At 45.9% G+C, this 19,487-nt stretch overlaps 2 protein-coding genes across 2 annotated transcripts in view; both read right to left on the bottom strand.

The window, feature by feature from the left end:
• Positions 1 to 94: 94 nt before the first annotated feature.
• On the bottom strand, positions 95 to 18,524 carry ltk (leukocyte receptor tyrosine kinase). The gene is made up of 29 exons (XM_079573888.1): positions 18,380 to 18,524; positions 11,686 to 11,763; positions 10,977 to 11,132; positions 10,501 to 10,711; positions 9,898 to 10,031; positions 9,421 to 9,558; positions 9,198 to 9,344; positions 8,691 to 8,791; positions 8,461 to 8,621; positions 8,298 to 8,392; positions 8,146 to 8,217; positions 7,819 to 7,993; positions 7,161 to 7,311; positions 6,924 to 7,055; positions 6,668 to 6,824; positions 6,020 to 6,205; positions 5,794 to 5,892; positions 5,118 to 5,273; positions 4,905 to 5,033; positions 3,509 to 3,695; positions 3,333 to 3,423; positions 2,983 to 3,047; positions 2,765 to 2,894; positions 2,592 to 2,689; positions 2,418 to 2,510; positions 2,239 to 2,340; positions 1,845 to 1,979; positions 1,605 to 1,695; positions 95 to 1,534 (listed from the first exon to the last, which is right to left on the bottom strand). Exons 1-29 carry the CDS (start codon positions 18,429 to 18,431, stop codon positions 686 to 688), a joined length of 4,371 nt encoding a protein of 1,456 aa, XP_079430014.1. The 5' UTR covers positions 18,432 to 18,524; the 3' UTR covers positions 95 to 685.
• iah1 (isoamyl acetate hydrolyzing esterase 1 (putative)) overlaps positions 17,606 to 19,487 on the bottom strand; it is an 87,460-nt gene continuing 85,578 nt past the window's right edge. The window contains 1 exon segment of the mRNA XM_079573894.1: positions 17,606 to 17,621. The gene's annotated coding sequence lies outside the window, so the exon portion shown is untranslated.

Raw genomic sequence — 19,487 nt, forward strand, 5'->3', positions numbered from 1 at the left:
TATATCTTTAAAAGTGGTTGCAAAAAGCAACCTGTTACAAGGTTTAACATGCAGTGATCATAAAGGAACTAAACACAAAATAGCTACAACTACCAAACTATTAAATACACCCTGAATATTTAACAGAGTAAGATACACCAAAGTGAGCAGCAGGTGGCTGATGATTAAACAAGGCTCCCTGCAGAGTTAAATGACAGCACACAGCATCTAATGGCAGTGATCTGCTTCAAAGTCAACTACGACTTTATGAGGCAATGTAAAAAAGGAAAAAATAAAAATAAAGATAAAAAAAAACTACATACAGCCTACTTGTGTGAGTACAAAAATATCATTTTCACAATAGTTATCTCCGATCTATGAAAACTTGAACACAGGCTCATACTAGTTCATGGACCAAACACAGGCTCTGACCTACTCTAAAATGCTACTTCACTATCTCTACCAAATATCCACTGGACCCAGAAAGTAAACTACATTACTGTGTGTTTGTACTGGCTCCTCGGCAGTAGTTTTAAAGCTGTTCTGAAGAAAAAATGTCCTTAAATGCTACATATCACATATCAACTTCATATAAAATAAAGACCTTACAGCAAACTGATGCATGGAGCGCTTATTGAGGAGAGAGATCTTCCAGCATTTCATAGTGAGCAGATCAGCTGAACATGTGACAGTATGGTCCTGTGGGTTAGATTGGGGTGACGCTGAGGTCTTCAGACAGAGAGAATCCTGAGTCACGGTCACGAGGTGGTTTGTCTGCTTTGGCGTGCCTCTTTACATCCTCGTGCCCGTAGCTGGCGTGCCTCTTTAGGAGTAGTTTAGGGGCTGTGGCAGAGCTGTGGAGCCCCAGCCCCAGGCCACTGCCCAAAGACACACTCAGGGCGCAGCTGGTCATGGCCTCGGGGGCTTTAGCCTTCACCAAAGGCAGGCTCTCTGCCTCACAGCTCTGCTCCTCATATGCATAGTTGACATTTCCACAAGGGAAGCTCTGGAGCTTAGCCAGATCAATTCCAGCCTTAGAGTTCCCTGAGGCACCTCCTGCAGCGAGACGATGGGAGACCACCGCAGGGACCCCAGTGCTGAGGTCATTTGCTCCACCACTGGCTGTGTCAGTGCATTCAGAAGGGCGGCTGGTAGGTGACAGGGGCATGGACTGAGTGTGGGCCAGTGCCTTCTTCCCCCTAAAGTTGTCTAGCACCCAGGAGCCGTACGTGGGGTTCCACAGATTCTTTGTTTTATTCTTAAGTTGACTTCTTTGACTTCCTGAGGATGAATTATCGCTAGAGCTGAGTTTGTTCTGAGCTTCAGGGTGGATCCAGGGGCCCGGGGTAATTTCTGGAGTGTTGTGAAGGGGCTGGCCCCGGTGCAGGAGTAAACGCGGTTTGGAAAGATGTGAGGGAACAGGAGCAGGAGACACACTGAGAGAGGGCAAAGGGGTCAGAGAGGAGAAGGGCTGTACAGAGGGACGTAACACTGCATCTTCCTCCTGGGCTGGGTTATACTCCACTGGCAAAGGAGTGTTGATCACATCTGGGTCCTAAAGAGGCAGTCTGTGGTAAATTACTGCTAACAAGACTACAGTACTTTATCATCAAAACCTTTCTTACCTGAGTGCAGTAGTTGATTCTCTCCAGAATTGTGGAGAAGTTAGGTCTATGGTCAGGACAGTGTTGCCAGCATTGGGTCATGATCCGATAGCTAAACAAAGTGAAATGGTTCTTAACATCAGGCAACTGCTCTAATTTGGCACATATTCCATACTGTCTTAGTGCGTTTGATTAATTTATAGTCCAAAAAGATAAGATTTGGATATAAAGATTGCAGCAACATCACAGGATGTAACTCACACAGGGCCAGGGCAGCCTTTAGGGGGGTCCATTCGGCCTCCACTGGTGACAAACTCAAGAACCTCCTGGTTGGTTTTACAGGGGTAGGGCATGTATCCCAGCGAGAGAATCTCCCACAGCAGCACTCCAAATGACCTCCAGGGGGAGACATGCACAACAACATAACCTCAGAATTGTCACGGTAAGTGATGTATAAAGACTAAATGTTTGGTGTGTCTCTCAGCATCAACTTCCATCTCCAGATAAGCACTAAAGTATGCTGGATGATGCCGTAATATGTCAGGAGAATGAGAAGCACCTCTGTCTTTACTGCTTTAATGCCTTTAGGCTGGCTTCATGCTGGATTGTCATGCTTAACTTCCACATACATTGTGAAGATCGTAATTTTGTTTACCATGTATCAGTTTTGCAGGTGAAAATTCCTTCCAAAAAAGCCTCTGGTGGCATCCATTTGACAGGAAGCATGGCTCGGCCGCCTTTTCTGTAGTAGCTGGCCCTGATGGAGACACGGGCCGTTACACAGAGAGGAGGTTTCCAGAGACTTCCATGTTTGTCACAGGACTGAGGACTGACCTGTAGATGTCTCGGGCCATCCCAAAGTCCCCTATTTTGGCCACACGGTCTGGTCCTGGGCAGGTGAGCAGGCAGTTTCGAGCAGCTATGTCTCTACAGAATGAAAAAAAAAAAGAGGTAGTTTAATCAAGGGGAACATTCTTGTCATTTGTTTGGAGTCATGTGGGGCTGAACCTGTGGATGAAGTGGTTCTCCTCCAGGTACCTACAACCACAGGCAATGTCCCGGGCCATCCGCAGCAGCTCGGTCATGGTGAGGGAGGACGCCTGGCCCTGGACACAACAGCACGCGTGAAAAGAACGAAGATTGTCTCACACCCGGCTCTCACACACTATTGTCACACTCACAGCTCGCGGCCTGTGCTGTCTCAGGAAGCTCTTCATGTCGCCCCCGGTCATCAGCTCCAGGAGAATGAAGCGCGGCAGGATGTTGAGGCTCACTCCGATGCAGCGCACGATGTTCTCATGGCTGAACTTGCTGCGGAAGAAACACATCTTTGCTCAAGTCCCTCTCCCTTTGCTTACGGTGCGAGAGTGCAGAATTGAAAAGGTTATGTGGGACAGACCTCATGATCAGCGCCTCCATCAGGAAGTCCATCTCGTCCTGTTCCGAGCAGATCTCAGGAAGAGTCTGGGGACACATGTTGTAACAGCAAAGTGCACAAAAAAAGCATGATATTTGTGATCCTTTGTTATGATCGGAGCCAGATATAGTGTATAGAGTAAATGGCAGTAACGGCGAAATTATTTTCTTTCCTGTTTAAAAAGCACTACAGTCTCTTAATTGAGGTTTAAAAAGAAAAGCAAACAAACAATTGTGTTAAGTTTGGAGGAAAATATATCTTCTATGACCTTTTAATGTCATAGTGATGTGTTTGAACAAATGCAGAGAGAGGAAACCACAGTGGGAGCTGACCTTTATAGCCACCTGCATTGGGCTATTATCAGCACTCATCCCCAGGAGCTGTCCTTCATACACTTCTCCAAACGCTCCATGACCCAGAGCCCTAAAAACACAGTCATTTACCATCTTTTAATAGGGGGACATGCATTGTAATGAATGAAAGTATTGATACAGAATATCAAACTGACCTAAGAAGCGTGATGTTTTTCCGGGGAACTTCCTTCAGCTCACTAAGTGACGTGGCCTTTCCAGCGAAGCAGTAGTTGGGGTTGTAGTCGGTCATTATGGTGGAGGAGCGGATCTTGCTGAGCTTGTACTCTGGACTCTGCAGACGCCCTCTGACAGCATGCAGGTCGCTTTTCCTACGGTACCACACTGCACACACAAGTTTCAGTCAGAAATATAAAATCTACCAGAGCCTTGGTCTGAAGCTGTAACACAAGGAGAGGCAAGAATGGTCACACTGGCAACATTTTTGTAAAATAATGAAAGGATTTTTAATTTTTAATGTCATGTAGTAAGTCAAAATGTATCCACATAACTGTCGTCTCCTTGGTTACAGCTTCTAGACCCGGGGCAAGTGAGGGGCACTCACCCGCCGCTGAGGCAGCCATGTCCCTGATGCAGGTGGTAGTCTGCCTGGGGGGGATCTGCCCAGAAGATGGAGGAACAGGGATACAAGACCCCCTTGGAGGAGGTGGTGGGTGATTGGGTGATACAGTTGGCAGGTGCCTGGGAAGTAGATGGGGCGGTGGGGAATATTGGGGTACAGATGGTAGTCTGAATGGGAGGGGGTGGAAAGGTGCGTGCATATGAGGGATGCTGATGAGCCTTGGCTTGGTGCTGATGCAGAACTCAGGGATCCATGGGGAGCAGGAAGGAGAAATGATGAAAGAGAGATGGGAGATGAGAGAGGTCCAGGGAACAGACTACCTCCCTGCATGGGGGAGAGAGTGACTCTGAATGGACTACAGCTGACTTCCTGCCCTTTAAAGCCCTTTGAAAGGTCAACATCACATAAAACAGTTACACTAATAAAGTGTGATACAGTGTACACTGTATTTAGCAAGAGACCCTGCATTAACTAATGTTAAATTACAACGAAATAAAAGCAAATGTACTGTATGTATGTTTTTGTTTTTGCTTTTTTTTTTTTATCACATAGACTGACAGACTCCACAGCGTACTCTCCCTTAGGCAGCACAAGCTCCCACTCATAAACCACCCCTGTGTACTTCATCATTTTGACAATAGTGTAACATGTGCCATTAAGTCATCCCTGAGCACAGGAGAGAAAACAAAGAAGCACTGGTTTGTAACAATCCCTTTATCAGCCACAAACCAAAGAGTTGAAATCCAACAGTGCCATTAGGGAGAAGTAATCAGACGTTTCTCCGACAGTTCTCACGTTTAAGGTCTCGATGAAAGACTATTTCTCTCTTTTTACATTATGGTCATTGAGTACATGTCCATATTGTGCTCACTCCATGTCAGTACTCTAGGTCAGTACAATGTCCCGTCTCCATCAGAGCCGGTGGAACGTGGACGGCACAGATTGCACACAGAAGTGAAAAAGCCTCTTACTGAGGATGACTCCTGCACAGATGAGGGCGATGCCACTGGCCACAGTGGAGGCCACCACCGCCAGGATCAGCGTCAGGGACATGTGGCCCTGTGGGACAGGGCCCAGAGGGACAGGGCCCTGGGGGGCAGCTGTAGAGGACACAAGGTTCAGTTAGTCCATGGTAAACAGGCTAAAACACCTTAGTGAATACAAGCGCCACAGTGATGTCCTACCTACAGCACTGACACAGGTGACGTTGTCACTGGCCAGCACCTCGTCATCATGGCACAGACAGAGGATCTGGTGATTGTCCCGTTTGCAGCTCTGCGTCTGACAGTGGCTGCAGTTGAGCTGCACTTTGATCTCACACTCACCGTGACTCTCCACGGCTGCACCACAAACACATAAATGTCAAATGGCCCTCAGGCATCTACCACAGAACAAATGATTTCCTACATAAACAACACTAATAATTTTGTGTGTACAGAAATTGACTAGAGGTGACATTAAACAAGGGACCCATTCATTTGTTTTTAAGAAATCAGATGTAGCTCCCCTTCATTTCACGAGCCAGATCCAGTCGACTAAAGAACAGTTTTAGCCACCAGGCTAACAGGAAGCTGAACTCTCTCCCTTCCCTACCTTCCTTGTGCTCCCACCCCTCCCTCCCCACCCCCCACTCCACACCAAGGACTTGAGAGAATGAACATTTTGATTCATATCAATGAATTGACAATAAATCTTTTGAATTGAATTGAATTCTCCTCAGTCACTTCTCTAGTCTCCTTCTCTTTTCTGTAGAATAGTTTTCTGAGAACTGTTAGTGAAATACTGTTCTGCCACTAGAAAGTCTTTATTTAATGGCTTTTCAAATAATATTTTCAGAAGCATTTTTCCACAGAGGCGCACCTGCCAGCGGCTGCAGGAAGATCTCTCCCGAGGGATGAATGAAGGAGATTCCGTCTTGGCCGTCAGCCGTAATCTTGTCAGTCGCAGCAGCGTCGCCTCCTACAACAGAAACCATTTCTCTTCTGTGGAATGATCGGGCTTTTACAATGACTTCAACACAAACACATCCTTAAAAACTAAAACAAGCTTAGCATCGGAAATGACAAAGTGTCATTTAGAGACAAACCTCTGTAGCCTCCTCCACCTCCCCCTGCAGTGCACGCCCCTCCACCGCCGCCAAAGCCTCCGTATGTGGCCCAGCTAAATTTAGTTAGAGCCAGGGGACAGGCAGACCCTCCCATAGCACCATCCACAAGGGACTGTCCCGCCTGGGAGTGCGGACTGGAGCTGTCCCTCCAGCCCCCACCTCCACCTGCAGATCAAATTATCAAAATATTTATGACAAAAAGTTAAAGCCTCAGTGAAGACAAAAAAAAGAGTTACACTTAAAATGTACAGGTCAGTTATTACATTGGATTGGACTGGCATGGTAACTACGGGAAAAAAGGGACAAAGGAATCAACCTGGTCTTCATGAGTAATGTTATTAAACAACGCTATTCCCAGCCCCTTGTAGTATGCTAAAATAAAGAGGAAAAAACAAATGTATAATGTAGCATTTTTGCCTTGATACAAGTTAAAATCTCAGACCAACATGTCTTTGATCCTGCCCTGCCTGCTCTTCGTTTTTGAACTTAAGAGTGTTCTGATGACTGTGGGCTTCTGTCAAAGAGGGCGATATGAGTGGACTATCAATTCCTCATCTGTATGCGCTAGCTCCTGCTACACTTTCACTTTGAGGTTCCAGTTTCGGAGCAAGAGTGGCGCCGCTGTACCTGCTGCCCCCGTGCGCCCACTGATGCTGGGGGCGGCGGTGCTGTTCTCAAACTGCTCCAGCGGGATCTGGTGCAGGCTGGACTCGGGGTCCTCCAGGTAGGCGTTTCCTCCTCCCCCCGCTGCGATCAGCAGAGGCACCATCTCACCCTCCTCCATCTGACGGGAGAGCAGATCCTCACCATCCCAAGACACACGCAGCCACACTTCCATTTTAAAAAGTTCTATGTGTGCCACAAGAAAGCACTGCAGAACTACCTTAAAGACATACGTGGCGCCTCCCCCGCCTCCTCCTCCCCCTGCCCACTCAGCGTTAGCTCCTCTCCGCAGGTTCTGCGCTTCTATCACTGAGGACTCCCCCAGGCAGATCTTTTGGGTCAGTTGGTTTCTCTGCACCACAGGAAAAAAGGCCACTTCATCTTTCATGAGCTGATTATTAATGACACTTCCTAATTAACGTCTGCTTTATCGTTCCGAATCTGCCCCATGACTCACCCCCGGGCACGCGTCCTCTCCCTGGTGGCCCACCAAGATGTAGAGAGTGTCCCCCTTCTCCAGAGCAAATATGGCCGATATGAAGACCCCGTAGTTGCGCTTGTTGTGGTTCTTGGCTCCTTTCCCTCCTGCGGCTCCATATGCTGTGATCCTGGGGGGACAGCATTGCGCCACAGAGAAAATGAAATGCAGTGACTGAAGGAAATTGTTTTCTGGCACTCCTCCACCCTCTATTATATCAGACTGCAGCGCACTTGAGCAAACCACTTATGTCTGACAGATTGTGATTTTTCGCTCAGAAGACTAATGAACATCTGTGGTACTATTAGCAGAAGCTACTACTGTGTTGACTGTAGCGATGCACTCTGCTGTGTCCCGGGATTACAATCCATTTTTGTGAAAGGAGGCAATGCTTTTGATAAACCGGTGATGCTGCAGTCATTTAAGTTGTGCTGCGCAGTTTGACAAGAGCTAAAGGCATATAACGGGGTTTCTGCCTAAACATTAAATAGTAAATATATATAGTAAAAAAAAGCAAAACATAAAAACAAATTCTCAAATAGAAAAAACACCATTCAAATTGATTATATTACGCATTTTCAGTCATGTGGAAAACGAGTGTCTATATATTGAATCATGAGTACCCTCCCAGACTCACAGGTATCTGTTAGTGGCCAGGACCCTCCACATTTGGACTCCCTTGAGCGGGCCTTCCTTTCCCACAGTGACGCTGACGTTCTTGTTCCTGTAGGTGTTGTCACACTGAGTCTGGGTGGGGCCGTGTGGACCGCTGGCCCCGCACGAGTTGAAGAACCATGTCATCAGTGACACATCTGCACAGACAGACAAAGTCACAGAATGCAGAGAGGGCACATCTGGAGGTAAATATAATATGTACTATTGGTGAAAGAGCCAGTAGCTCAGACGGATTTGTTTATACTTCGATTTGATTGCAAGTGTGTAAAATCTGCAGCAGCGGAGATACCTGAAGCTGAAGGTTCAGGGAGAGGGCTCAGAAGATCCTCCAGGTCCACCACAGGCATCAGCTCATTTACATCTGACAAGGTAAAGAGACACTACTCAGTCAACACAGTGTTATTGAGAGCCATGTATGGGAAGCGTATTGGTCAGTGGTACCTGTGTGAAAGCAGGCTGCACCCAGAGAGATGTAGTCCAGGGCGATGTCAGCCCCAGAGCCAGGACCCCACTCAGCAGTCACCTTCATCTGAAACCTGTGCATAATGCAGAGGTGAGGACAAGCTTTTTCCTCTCCCACACCCGACCCCTCCCTTTTGCATACCTGTGCTCGATGCCAGTCAGCTGTAGGGCCACATCCTCCCAATCATCAGTCCACTGGCCATTCCTCTCCCAGACCAGGGGGCTATTAGCAGTGTCACTCTCTTCTACGGCCACCACCAGAGTCCCGTTAAAGTCTCCATAAAGGTACAGGGAGAAATGCATCTACACAGACACAAAGTTCAGATATAAACACAGGTCAGTCATCAGTGATGAGAGTCAAGAGACACTGACCTGGCAGTCACTGGAGGAGACCGGAGCAGGGAACCATGGGCTGAGGATGGACGCCTGTCTGTGAGCACTGCTCTCTCTCACCTGGAGAAACAGGAAGTGCCCTGTGGGCCACACAATATACAAGCTCAGTGTAGTAACAGTACACAACATGACAAGTGTCCACACCACAAGGCACATACACAAAAGAAAGACACACCGTAGTAGCCTGACCTGGATTTTAAAAGGTTGAGAAAGGTTAGCAAGCCCAACCCTAGTTGCTTGCACACACACAATGGGTGCAAGCAACTTCTGAATTACAAAATCCCATACTTGTCCTTCTCTCCGTAGCTCTGCTGCACCGTCTCACCTTGTTAGTGGGGTTTGCACTGTGTGATCTGCCTTGCTATGGATCGCCATATTTCAGTGCCATAATTCACCGCACTTCAGCTTTGGTTTTGGAGTATAACAGGTTTATAAATGAGGCCAGTCAACAACCATGCAGTGTGTGAGCGGAGAGTCTTATCTCACCTGGAGTGGAGAGCAGAGCCGCTCCCAGCCGCTCCTTTGGGTCCAGCTCATGTGCAGATAGCCTCCTCCAGTGAGAGTGCAGCGTGGAGACAGACCAGCCACAGTCGTCCAGCTCAAACAAACAGTAGGAGCCAGCAGGGAGGGCGCCTGGGTCACACCATGGAGTTTCAGTTACAGTCATGTACACAACATGAACAACATCATAAACAGGCAAGTGTCGCACCACAGATGAAGCCCTCATCCTCTCCAAACGGACAGTCTGTGTGGAAGTCACACACACGACTTGGCTCCACACAGTCCCCTGTGTCTTCACAGTGAAAGGAATCACCACACGCTGCATTCGGCTCCGACAACAGCTGCTCTGCACACGGTGTCACAATAGAAAATCAGGATTGCACAAATGATATGTGGTCAGTGAACCCTAACTTTAGAGACAGGAGAAAAATCTGGGTAAATTCAGGTGTCAGTGTGAAGGACAGAATTGCATTAACAAACTGAAGCTGATCTATTCATAAATATTAAATGTAAAATTTACTGAAGACTACAGACATTAATTACAGACATTGGGGTACTCCAGAGAAATGCTGTAGAAGTCACGACAGACATGAAGTGAAACTACTGTAGGTGAGAGTGGGGCAGAGGTGGTACTGGACAAATGTGTGTACAAAGTGATGTAGACATCCAGCTGAGCAGGTCTCACCTTCACAGTTGCGGAGCTCCACAGAGTCCAGAGCCACAGAGCTGCCCTCCGCCTGGCAGGACGAGTACAGCACAGTGACCTGGAAGGGCTCATCCATTCTCCCAATAACAGCCTGCAGCTCCTCCCACTGTGCCCTGAGCATACATACCACACCGAATCCCAGTATTACCAGAGGAACACACTGTCCTTATGGCAATAAAACAGGAATTTTCAGATAGATACTGTGGATGTGACCACTGATGAAAGAAAAAGTTACTGCAGTCATTTCCCACTAGGCTCTGTGACCTTGTGCACACACTGAACAGAGTTTTCTGTGGGTCACACTGAAAGGATACCAGCACCAGAGCTTTTGTTGTTTAAGTAAGGTCAGCTTTAACAAAGGTATGCAGTTTATTACTCAGCAGACCATAGAGACCAAAGCCATTGTACAAGTGCAAGAGCAAGACCACTCATCTTTCCGCTGTCCCAATCAATTACGTATGCTTTCCTCAGTGATGTCTGCGACGGGAACAAAAACAGGTCGCTGGGACTGTCCTTGGTCTGTAAGACTTGTGTCCGCCTCACTATCCACCCACACGTTGTGGAGGAGTATGAACTGCTCACCTGGTGCTGTGTGGGAGGGGGTACAGAGGCACTAGGTTGTGGGCAGAGCCTGGGTGCACCGGGACGATCAGAAGGCTGAGGTTTCCCACCGCTGGGGTCCATTCCGAAAGGGCCAGGTGCAGGCTGCAGAGCTCCGAGCTGAAGGGCAGCACTGGACTGGTCAGGTGGTACTCACATTGGCCCGGAGAGGCTCTCAGCTCCAGGAAGTGTCCTGAGCAAAGGCAAGAGATATCCATGTACATACAGGCCCCACACTGACACAGGCACCTTTCACTTTAGGTGAACTGCAGTGTCTCCCGCGGTTGTGTTGACCACAGCTCAATAGACAACATGAAAGGAGTTTATAAGTGAGAAGAGAAATTTAGCAAATAGTTGAGATAAACATACAAGGCAAAGGCCGGCTAATGTGGTACAGGCTAGAATGTCAGCTTGAATGTTTATTAGAAGGCCTGGAGTGAAAAGCAGCAGTGGATTACCCTCAGAGGAGCCCAGGGAGTGGTCACAGTGGGGCCTTGACTCTCTGCTCGGCTCGCCGTCATCTGCAGAGGCCACGAACCAGTCACCCCGCTCACTGTGGTTAGAAGTAGTCCAGAGGCACGAAGATTCAAAGTCACAAGAAGAAACTGCAGGATCTGTGGCAAATAAAGTTAGTGTTTGTATAACTTTGTCAAAAGACGAAGCAACGACAGACTGGAATGCACGCCGGAGCTATTCGACTGTTCCAGGTTTCAGAGCAGCACCGTTGAACATTCCAGACATGCATGCATCTCAAATGGATTAGTGAGAAAATCAAATCAATCAAATCTCTCTGTCTGCGGCCAAGTACCTCGGCGCTGGTCCTCCACAGACCTCTTACAGTCAATAAACAGGACCAGGGCCGTACATTATGTCGATGGAAACTGAGGGACCTCCTTGGTACAGAGTTTGTGGGGCCTTGTGCACGTGCCCAGTTTAGTTCATAGCTATTAACAGCCCTGAAACTAAAGGCTGATAGATTGAGCGACATTCTGAGGGCGGCGCGGGGGTGGGGACACGGGGAGGGGGCAAACAGCATGTGACATCAACACAGGAAACTGGCCCTTAATGTACAAGGGCCAACCGCCTCCAGGCATCGAGCCAAAGTTAAAAATAATGATTAAACGAGCAGTAGTAGAAGTAGGAGCAGTAGTAGCAGTAGTGTCTTACCGTAATGGAGGTATGAGTCCAGTGGATCGGAGAGGAACGGTTCCAGGTGATAGTTCAAGGCATGGCACGAGCCGATCACTGCAGCAGAGAACAGGACGCGAAGAATATTTTAGTTAATTTTTGGACACAAATATAACACTACAATGTAAAAAAAAATATGAAAAAAGACTTAAAATGGTGAGGGGGAACGTCACACAATGGGCCTAAAGAGGGCTTTAATCTATGAGTGCGGAGGGTCAAAGATCAGCCGTGACCAGCGCCTTTCATAGAGACACACATTATTAGGAGGGCCCCTCTCATGTGGGAGCTTATTATTATACAAATGGGCTATAGTTAGTTAATGTTTGAACCGGAAAGTAATAACTGGCCAAAAAAAGACACACAATCCGGGATTTTTGGGAAAACCCAGAGTCCTTAAGGATCCTTTCAGTGGATCACAAAGGAAAAGTAACAAAAACATTATGACTTCTAAAAATGATCGTTGAAATACAGTAAGTCTATTCTATCTCCATATCTTCCCATCAAACTCAGCGATAACATCAAAATGATCTCCTATGTCACACTGTCATTTAGCAGTGTTTGTGTTGTGCATGTGCAACTGTAAAACATGTGTGTGCCTCCTTCGGTCCAGCATGAGGTAAGAGTGTGCGGAGTGTTGCACCAAAGGTTTTACCTAAGAGGACCCAGCACTGATGTCTGCGAAACACTGGCTGTATTCATCAGAGCACAGGCTCCGTCTGCAGCAGACGAAAAGATACTGAAAGACTAAAAGGAATATGAATAAACCATTCAACGTTTCAGAAATTGTTTTTTCTTTTGCTTTGAAGCCACAGGAGGTGTGTTGTGCAGCAGGATCGCAGTGGTACGAATCAATGCATGCATTTCATGTTTTACTCGTCATTATAGCAATGTTTGTAATTCTGTTGATCAATTGAGTGGTATATCAACTAAATATGGTTATAGTCATACGCACGTTATTTGGATAATTAGATTGCAGTTATTGGATTAAGTGGCTGCTGTATGACCAAACTCAGAAAATCAAAAAATATGTTGTTTATTTCGAAGACTTTAATCACTTTGAATCAAAGTCTACAGCTAGAATTGACTTGTCCAAGACATGAATGCTCCAGTTCTCCTTTGAAGTGTTGCAAAATAGCCCGTCATATGTTGTCTGGGAAAAGACCCCAGAGTATGTTCTTTTACTAGTCCATTAATCTTTCTATGAAAAACAAAACAAAGCCAAATCTTGAATTTCAGATTGAAGACAAAAACAGGTGCCTCCAAAGTACTAGCTTTAGAACAGTAGTATGCAGGATACTTTGCAAATATCTGTTCAATTTAGAGATTTCCACAGATTTGAAAGAATTCTACATTCATATGGTCTACTACTTATTGTCCTCTTGCAGACCTGCTTTGTTAAGTAGGCTCTATCTCAGTAATTTCATTGGGTCTCATCATGACGGGGATTATCAATAGTAAAAGTAAAAGACTGGTCTATCTATCATGTGTGTCCTGCTTTAAACACAGCGGCCACAGGTGTCACCCGCCCGGAGTGCTCCCCAGAGATCCTTCAGACCTCCCAAATATACAGTTGCAAATGCGCATCACGGCTCGGCTCCTGCAGGTCACAGCGCGCCTCTGCCTGCGAGCCACCATGTCTTCTGCGCTTTGTCGAGAGTCCTGTAATTCAATTTAGATGTAAGTGGCTGCAGCTCGGGTGAAATTATCTGCCGTCTACGAAAACATTCTTGCACACACAGAAACACCCTGGACGCTGAACATACAAATGAGTGCATCTGTTTAGGCCTGATGGGCTTGGGGCTCTGAGTGCAGTGAACACTTAAAGTACTAGAGAACATAATGCACCAAACCTGCTTTGTTTATGGAGGTCGAATATTTTTAGTTTCTCAGAACACATACAATATCTAGGGAGTTTTTGACACATACACTATTTCTTTACAAGAACCCAATTTAAGGCTGCACAATTTATAGCACGATTACAATATTAGTTGACGCAATATTCATTTATTAAGAAGCTGCAATATATCACAAAATCACCAGTTTTCAATTTAACAAAGATGTTTGCTCACAACGATCAGGATGAATGCTGGACCATTCCTCTTTGCAAAACTGCAGCAGTTCAGTGAGATTCAGGGGGTGCACTTACTTATTCCACACTCTCCTGTGAATGTTTACATGTTATGGCCAGTAAATTCCAAACGGTGCACTCACTTTTTCTTCCCACTGTATATGCTTCCTTGAAAAGCACTTGATCACCGATCCCTCACTTATTTTTGAAAGAAACTGCTGCTACAAATGAAAACATGTTCACTTTTCCATCGTATGTGCTGTGAATCACTATGCTTGATAAAGAGAAAAAAGTGCATAGTGCTCTGACAAAGAGAGAGTACGGGTTTGGGAACTGTGTGCAAAGTTCAGCTGATGCATTTAGAGTCAATTATCAAGACTGTAATGCATTAGACAATTATTGAGAGAGCCGAAAAAGAAAAAGAACAAGTACTACATCAAAGTCAATTTCGTACATTATGTAATTGAGGAAAAAAACAAAAAACAAGTGAACTGTCCCATCATCACCAATATGTTGCTTCACACACACCAATCTCATGAACCAGGAATTTTCAGCAAGCACCTCGTTGCAGAAGTCGGGACATCACCATGACACAGATGGTAAAGTGTGAGCATGTCTCATGATGTAGTAACACGTGGCTTCAATCCTGGCTTTTCTCAGTACTGACTCTCTGTTTTCTCTCTCGGTGTCAGCTCTGTTATTGCCATTTCCTGAGCGTATTCTATTTTGAAAAACAAATAAATCATGTTGGACAAATGTTTCCACCTTCTCACCCCAGCTAAGCATCAGGGTGGATTTATGAAGTCATTTTAAGTTCCTTGTTACGTACACACCATGGATCTTCTTGTTCCTGTGAGGCATTCTGGTGCAGGTAAATCAGTGGGTGATTAAAGCGTCGCAGACACTTCCTGCTGTTTAATCAGTACGATGCCCACTTCTCATTATAGCCCACCCTCCGCTGTCACCAACTAATCCTGCCTCGCGTTCTCCATCATGTAACTACGCAGCAGGAGGTGCTGGGATTAACATTCGAGAGTAAAAAAAGCGTGAGCAAATGTGATTTATCCACAGGGATGTACAGTGCCTCTCGAAAGTATTCATACACCTTGAACTTTTGCACATTTTGTCATGTTTACAACCCTAAACATCCAGATTTTATTTTGATTTTTTTACTGAACGTTCACACACGTAACCGACAACTGTGAAGTGAAAGTGAAATGATACATGACTCTGTTATTTTTCAAAAAATAGAAAACCGAAAAGTGGGGCGTGCATAAGTATTCATACAGCATGAATGAATACTTTGTGGGACCCCCTTTTGCTTCAATAACAGCAGCAAGTCTTGGGGTCTGACTCTACAAGATTTGCACATGTAGAGACTGACATTTTAGCCCATTCCTCTTTACAAAACAACCCAAGCTCTGTCAAATAAGAAGGAGAACGTTTGTGAACAGCAGTTTTCAGATTATTCCACAGATTTTCAATAGGATATAGGTCAGGACTTTGACTGGGCCATTCTAACACATTAATATGTTTTTATTGAACCATTCCATTGAAGATTTAGCTTTGTGTTTAGGGTCATTGTCCTGCTGAAGGTGAATCTCCGCCCCAGCCTCAGTTCTCTTTCTGACTCCAGCAGGTTTTCCTCCAAAATGTCCCTGTATTTGGCTCCATCCATCTTCACAACTATTCTTACAATCTCCCCAGTCCCCGCTTAGGAAAAGCAGCCCCACAGCATGATGCTCCCCCCCGTATATCTGACACTGGGGATGGTGCACTCAGGACGATGAGCAGTGTCAGGTTTTGCATTTGGGCCAAAAAGTTACATTTTTCTCTCATCTGACCAAAGCTCCTTCTTCCACATGGAGCTGTGTCCTCCATATGACTTCTAGCAAACTTCAAACGGGATTTCTTATGGCCTCCTTTCAATAATGGCCTTCTTCTTCCACTCGTCCATGAAGGCCAGATTTGTGTAGAGCACAACTTATTGTTGTCCCATGTACAGATTCCCCCAGCTCAGCGGCAGGACTTCACAGTTCCTCCAGAGTTATCATGGGGCACTTGGGTGCATTTCTCACCAGTGTTCTCCTTGTTCAGTTTGTTAGTTTACGTGAACGACCGTGTCTTGGTAAGTCTGCAGTGGTGCTACACTCTTTCCATTTCCGAACAATGGATTGAACAGTTGCTCCGGGAGATGTTTAAATCTTGGGAAATCTTTGTATAACTTAAGGCTGCTTTAAACTTCTCCACAACTTTATCCCTGACCTCTCTGGTGCTCCTTGGCCTTCATGATGTTGTTTAGTGACCGATACACTCCGACCACAGCTCTGAGGGCCTAAAAGAACAGCTGAAATTATACTGAGAGTAGATTACACACAGGTGAACTCTATTTAACCGTTAGGCCAAGGTGTGAACATTCTGGAGTCATTAGGAATGTTATAAAGGCAATTTAATGCAATTAGAAAATGCTGTATGAATACTTATGCACGCCCCACTTTTCACTTTTCTATTTTTTGAAAAATAACGGAATCATGCATCATTTTGCTTTCACTTCACAGTTGTTGGTTACTTGTGTGTGAACGTTCAGTTAAAAAATCTAAATAAAATCTTCATGTTTAGGGTTGTAAACATGACAAAATGTGCAAAAGTTCAAGGTGTATGAATACTTTCGAGAGGCACTGTATACAGCGATATGAATGGCCACAGCAGACTGATGCAGAACAGGGCCGTATCGAAGGGTGGCCAGGAGCAGCATGGTCCACCCAGGAGTAAAATGCCAAATAGAGACATATTGTGTTGTTTGGGAAAGCCGCATACTGCCCAAATACTGGCAGTCTTTCTATCTTCTAAATATAATCATTCAAATTGCTATTGAAATTCGATTGAGATTTGTTGCATGGTCAATTTTACTCTTTGTGCATCAAACCTTAAAGATTTGCCCTGGTGCCAACACAGAGCTGACCCAATGAAAGAGTTTGGCAATGCCCATAATACAGAAAGTTCCACAGGCAAGAGGAGATTGAAAATGTCGAGGGTTGGGCAGGCCTGATGTTTACGTGAAGCGCCTGAACAAAACAATAACAGAAAACAAGCAAAAACACACACAAATGCGCATCCTGCCACAGAACAGCTCAAAATGAGTGGTAGATGCTTCAGAGAGTCTGAGAAGCTTCAGCTGAGGATCCAGGGGCTACAAGGCTGAGTAAAAAGGGACAGCTGTCATATCTTCACCCATCAGTCACATGAACAACAACAACTTAGATCTTCAAGCATGAAAAACCGGCTTTTCCCATTAATTCGTAAAACATGAAAACCCTTGGCCTAGGTGTTGCTTGAAGAATGTAACAGTATATTCCTTTCAAGACTGTATTAATTGAGGTATGTGGCAAGTATTTCTGCCATTTCAACGTGAAGCCCTATGAGCCAGTCTACTTGCTCATATAGGGCTCAGGCCAAACATAACGTGATGGAGTTCGTCACTACTACAAGAAAAATCATTTGATATCCCACCTGGGCCTGCATGAAGCATGCTACTTCTCAACCTGCCTCTCTGGGGTTACAGTGTGAACAGAGGCCTGTAGGTCATTAAGTGTATGAGCATGAGTAGTACATCTCACCAATAAACAGCAACAAAACAGATTTTAACAGATTTCAGTTTTACTTTTATTTCCTGCTTATTTTGAGCAGGAAATACTAATTTTTGTAATGCAATGTGCAGCAATTCTGATGAAATAATGTTCAATGCACATACAGTATATTTGCCATAGTTGCCATAGTCTAGTTTGCAACAGAATGATTCAATAAAAATATGATCGCTAGCCCATACAATTGCAACCACATTTAAAATCTGCTTCACAGGCTTTCCTTGGACGCCTATTGAGTTGCCTGTCATGAAGTCTACTGGGCCAAGGGTCGACATGACTGAACTTGGTTCTGTCCTGAGTCAAGCCCCAGGGCACCAGCCTCACATCCAAACACAAACATAATCTGGCAAAGATAGAATGTAGGATAATTAGTACTAGTTCAATATGCTACTGTAAAAAGACAACAAACAAACAAACAAACAAACAAACAAACAAACAAACAAACATAGATTACCTAAATAGGCTACATCAATAAATGTCAAGTTATTATAAGTGTATTAAAGAGTCATCAAACCTTGGACGAATAGACTCCAGCGCAGCGCGCGCACTCGCCGCTCTCGTCCCATTAGTTAAATGCATTAACAAACGTAATGAATGAGCTGCTGTACATAAAGCACAGCAGCCACAGTCGGAGCCAGAGCAATGCCATAAAGTCAGCTCTGCTGGATTTAGGCTAGTGCACACAGCATTGGGAAGTACAAAAATAGCTGAAAATTAGGTTGATGAAATTCATCATGTGACGTTACCTGTTAGAGGTTTCGAAAAACAGAAAAAAAAAGGCATGGGCAGACTTAAATAAGCAACTGGTTTAGTAGCTTTATAGCCTACAGGCTATGTAGACAGTAAAGACAATAAAGTTTATTTGTGAAATGCAGCGACACAAAAACTGCAGAAACACAAATACATGAGGCTGTAACATTCTGAAGAAAACTCTGGGCCGAGTTTAAAAACTCCTTCTTACCTGTCAAAATAACAATCGAGAGAAGAGCAGACAGGAGTTTGAAATATTCCATGGTTCCAGCGGAGGTCCGTGCACTTTTATCCACGGTGCGTCTTCATGGATGAATACTGCCCGGGGCTCCGGGAGAAGCTGCTCTCTCCTCTCCCTCTTCTCTCTGTCTGGGCGTCTGCTGAAGCTGCTGATGCAGCAGCGTGTCTGACGACACTCTCTCACTCCGTTTCCTCCACATGACGCACGAGCAAAAATGACAGTTACTTAACGTAACTATAGTTCTGTGAGTATGGGCGTAGCCCTCTACGGGCTTCGCTATTGGTTATAACCCGAGGCATCGCCTCGCGCCTGAGAGATTAAAACATCTACCCGCTCCAATCATACCAAGGTGATGGCACACCCACCTGGGGTATATAAACCCCCTCTGCCCACCGCTCATCTCCTTTGAAACTCAGCCATAGGAGACAGGATGGGCCTGCTGGGCGTGCAGGTAGAGGGCTACGCCCATACTCACAGAACTATAGTTACGTTAAGTAACTGTCATTTCTGTTTCGTATGGGCTTCGCCCTCTACGGGCTTCGCTATTGGTTAAAAACCTGCGCGAAGGTCGTAGGGATGAATGTACTCCCAGCAGGCACAAACGGCCCATGATTGGAGCGCACCCAGGACAACGTCATGAAGTCAGTGTCACTAACTAGACGCACCCATGGGCAATAAGAGCAAGGGCCTCGAGCTGCTCCTCCAGAGCACCAAGGCACCTAATGCCCTATATATATAGAAGGAAGCATAACGGCTGCCTCTCCCAAGAGCGCCTATGCCACCACAACAACGCAAAGTACGCGTGCCGCCTCTCCCAAGAGCACACGCGTACTCACAACCGACAAGAAGATGGTGAAGGTGCACAGGCCGCCTCTCCCAAGAGCGCCCGCACCTCCACGCCCAACAGGCAGCCTCTCCCAAGAGCACCTGTACTGGGCAGCTAACTACAAACTAAACACGGCCGCCGCTCAGAACCGAATGAGCGAGCGACCCAGAAGTGACGTCCATTAAGTACGAACGGGCGAAGGTTGACGAGGATGACCAAGAAGCCGCCAAGCAAACATCCTCTACCGACACC

This window comes from Gobius niger (genome assembly GCF_951799975.1).
Source record: "Gobius niger genome assembly, chromosome: 16".
NCBI lineage: Eukaryota > Metazoa > Chordata > Actinopteri > Gobiiformes > Gobiidae > Gobius > Gobius niger.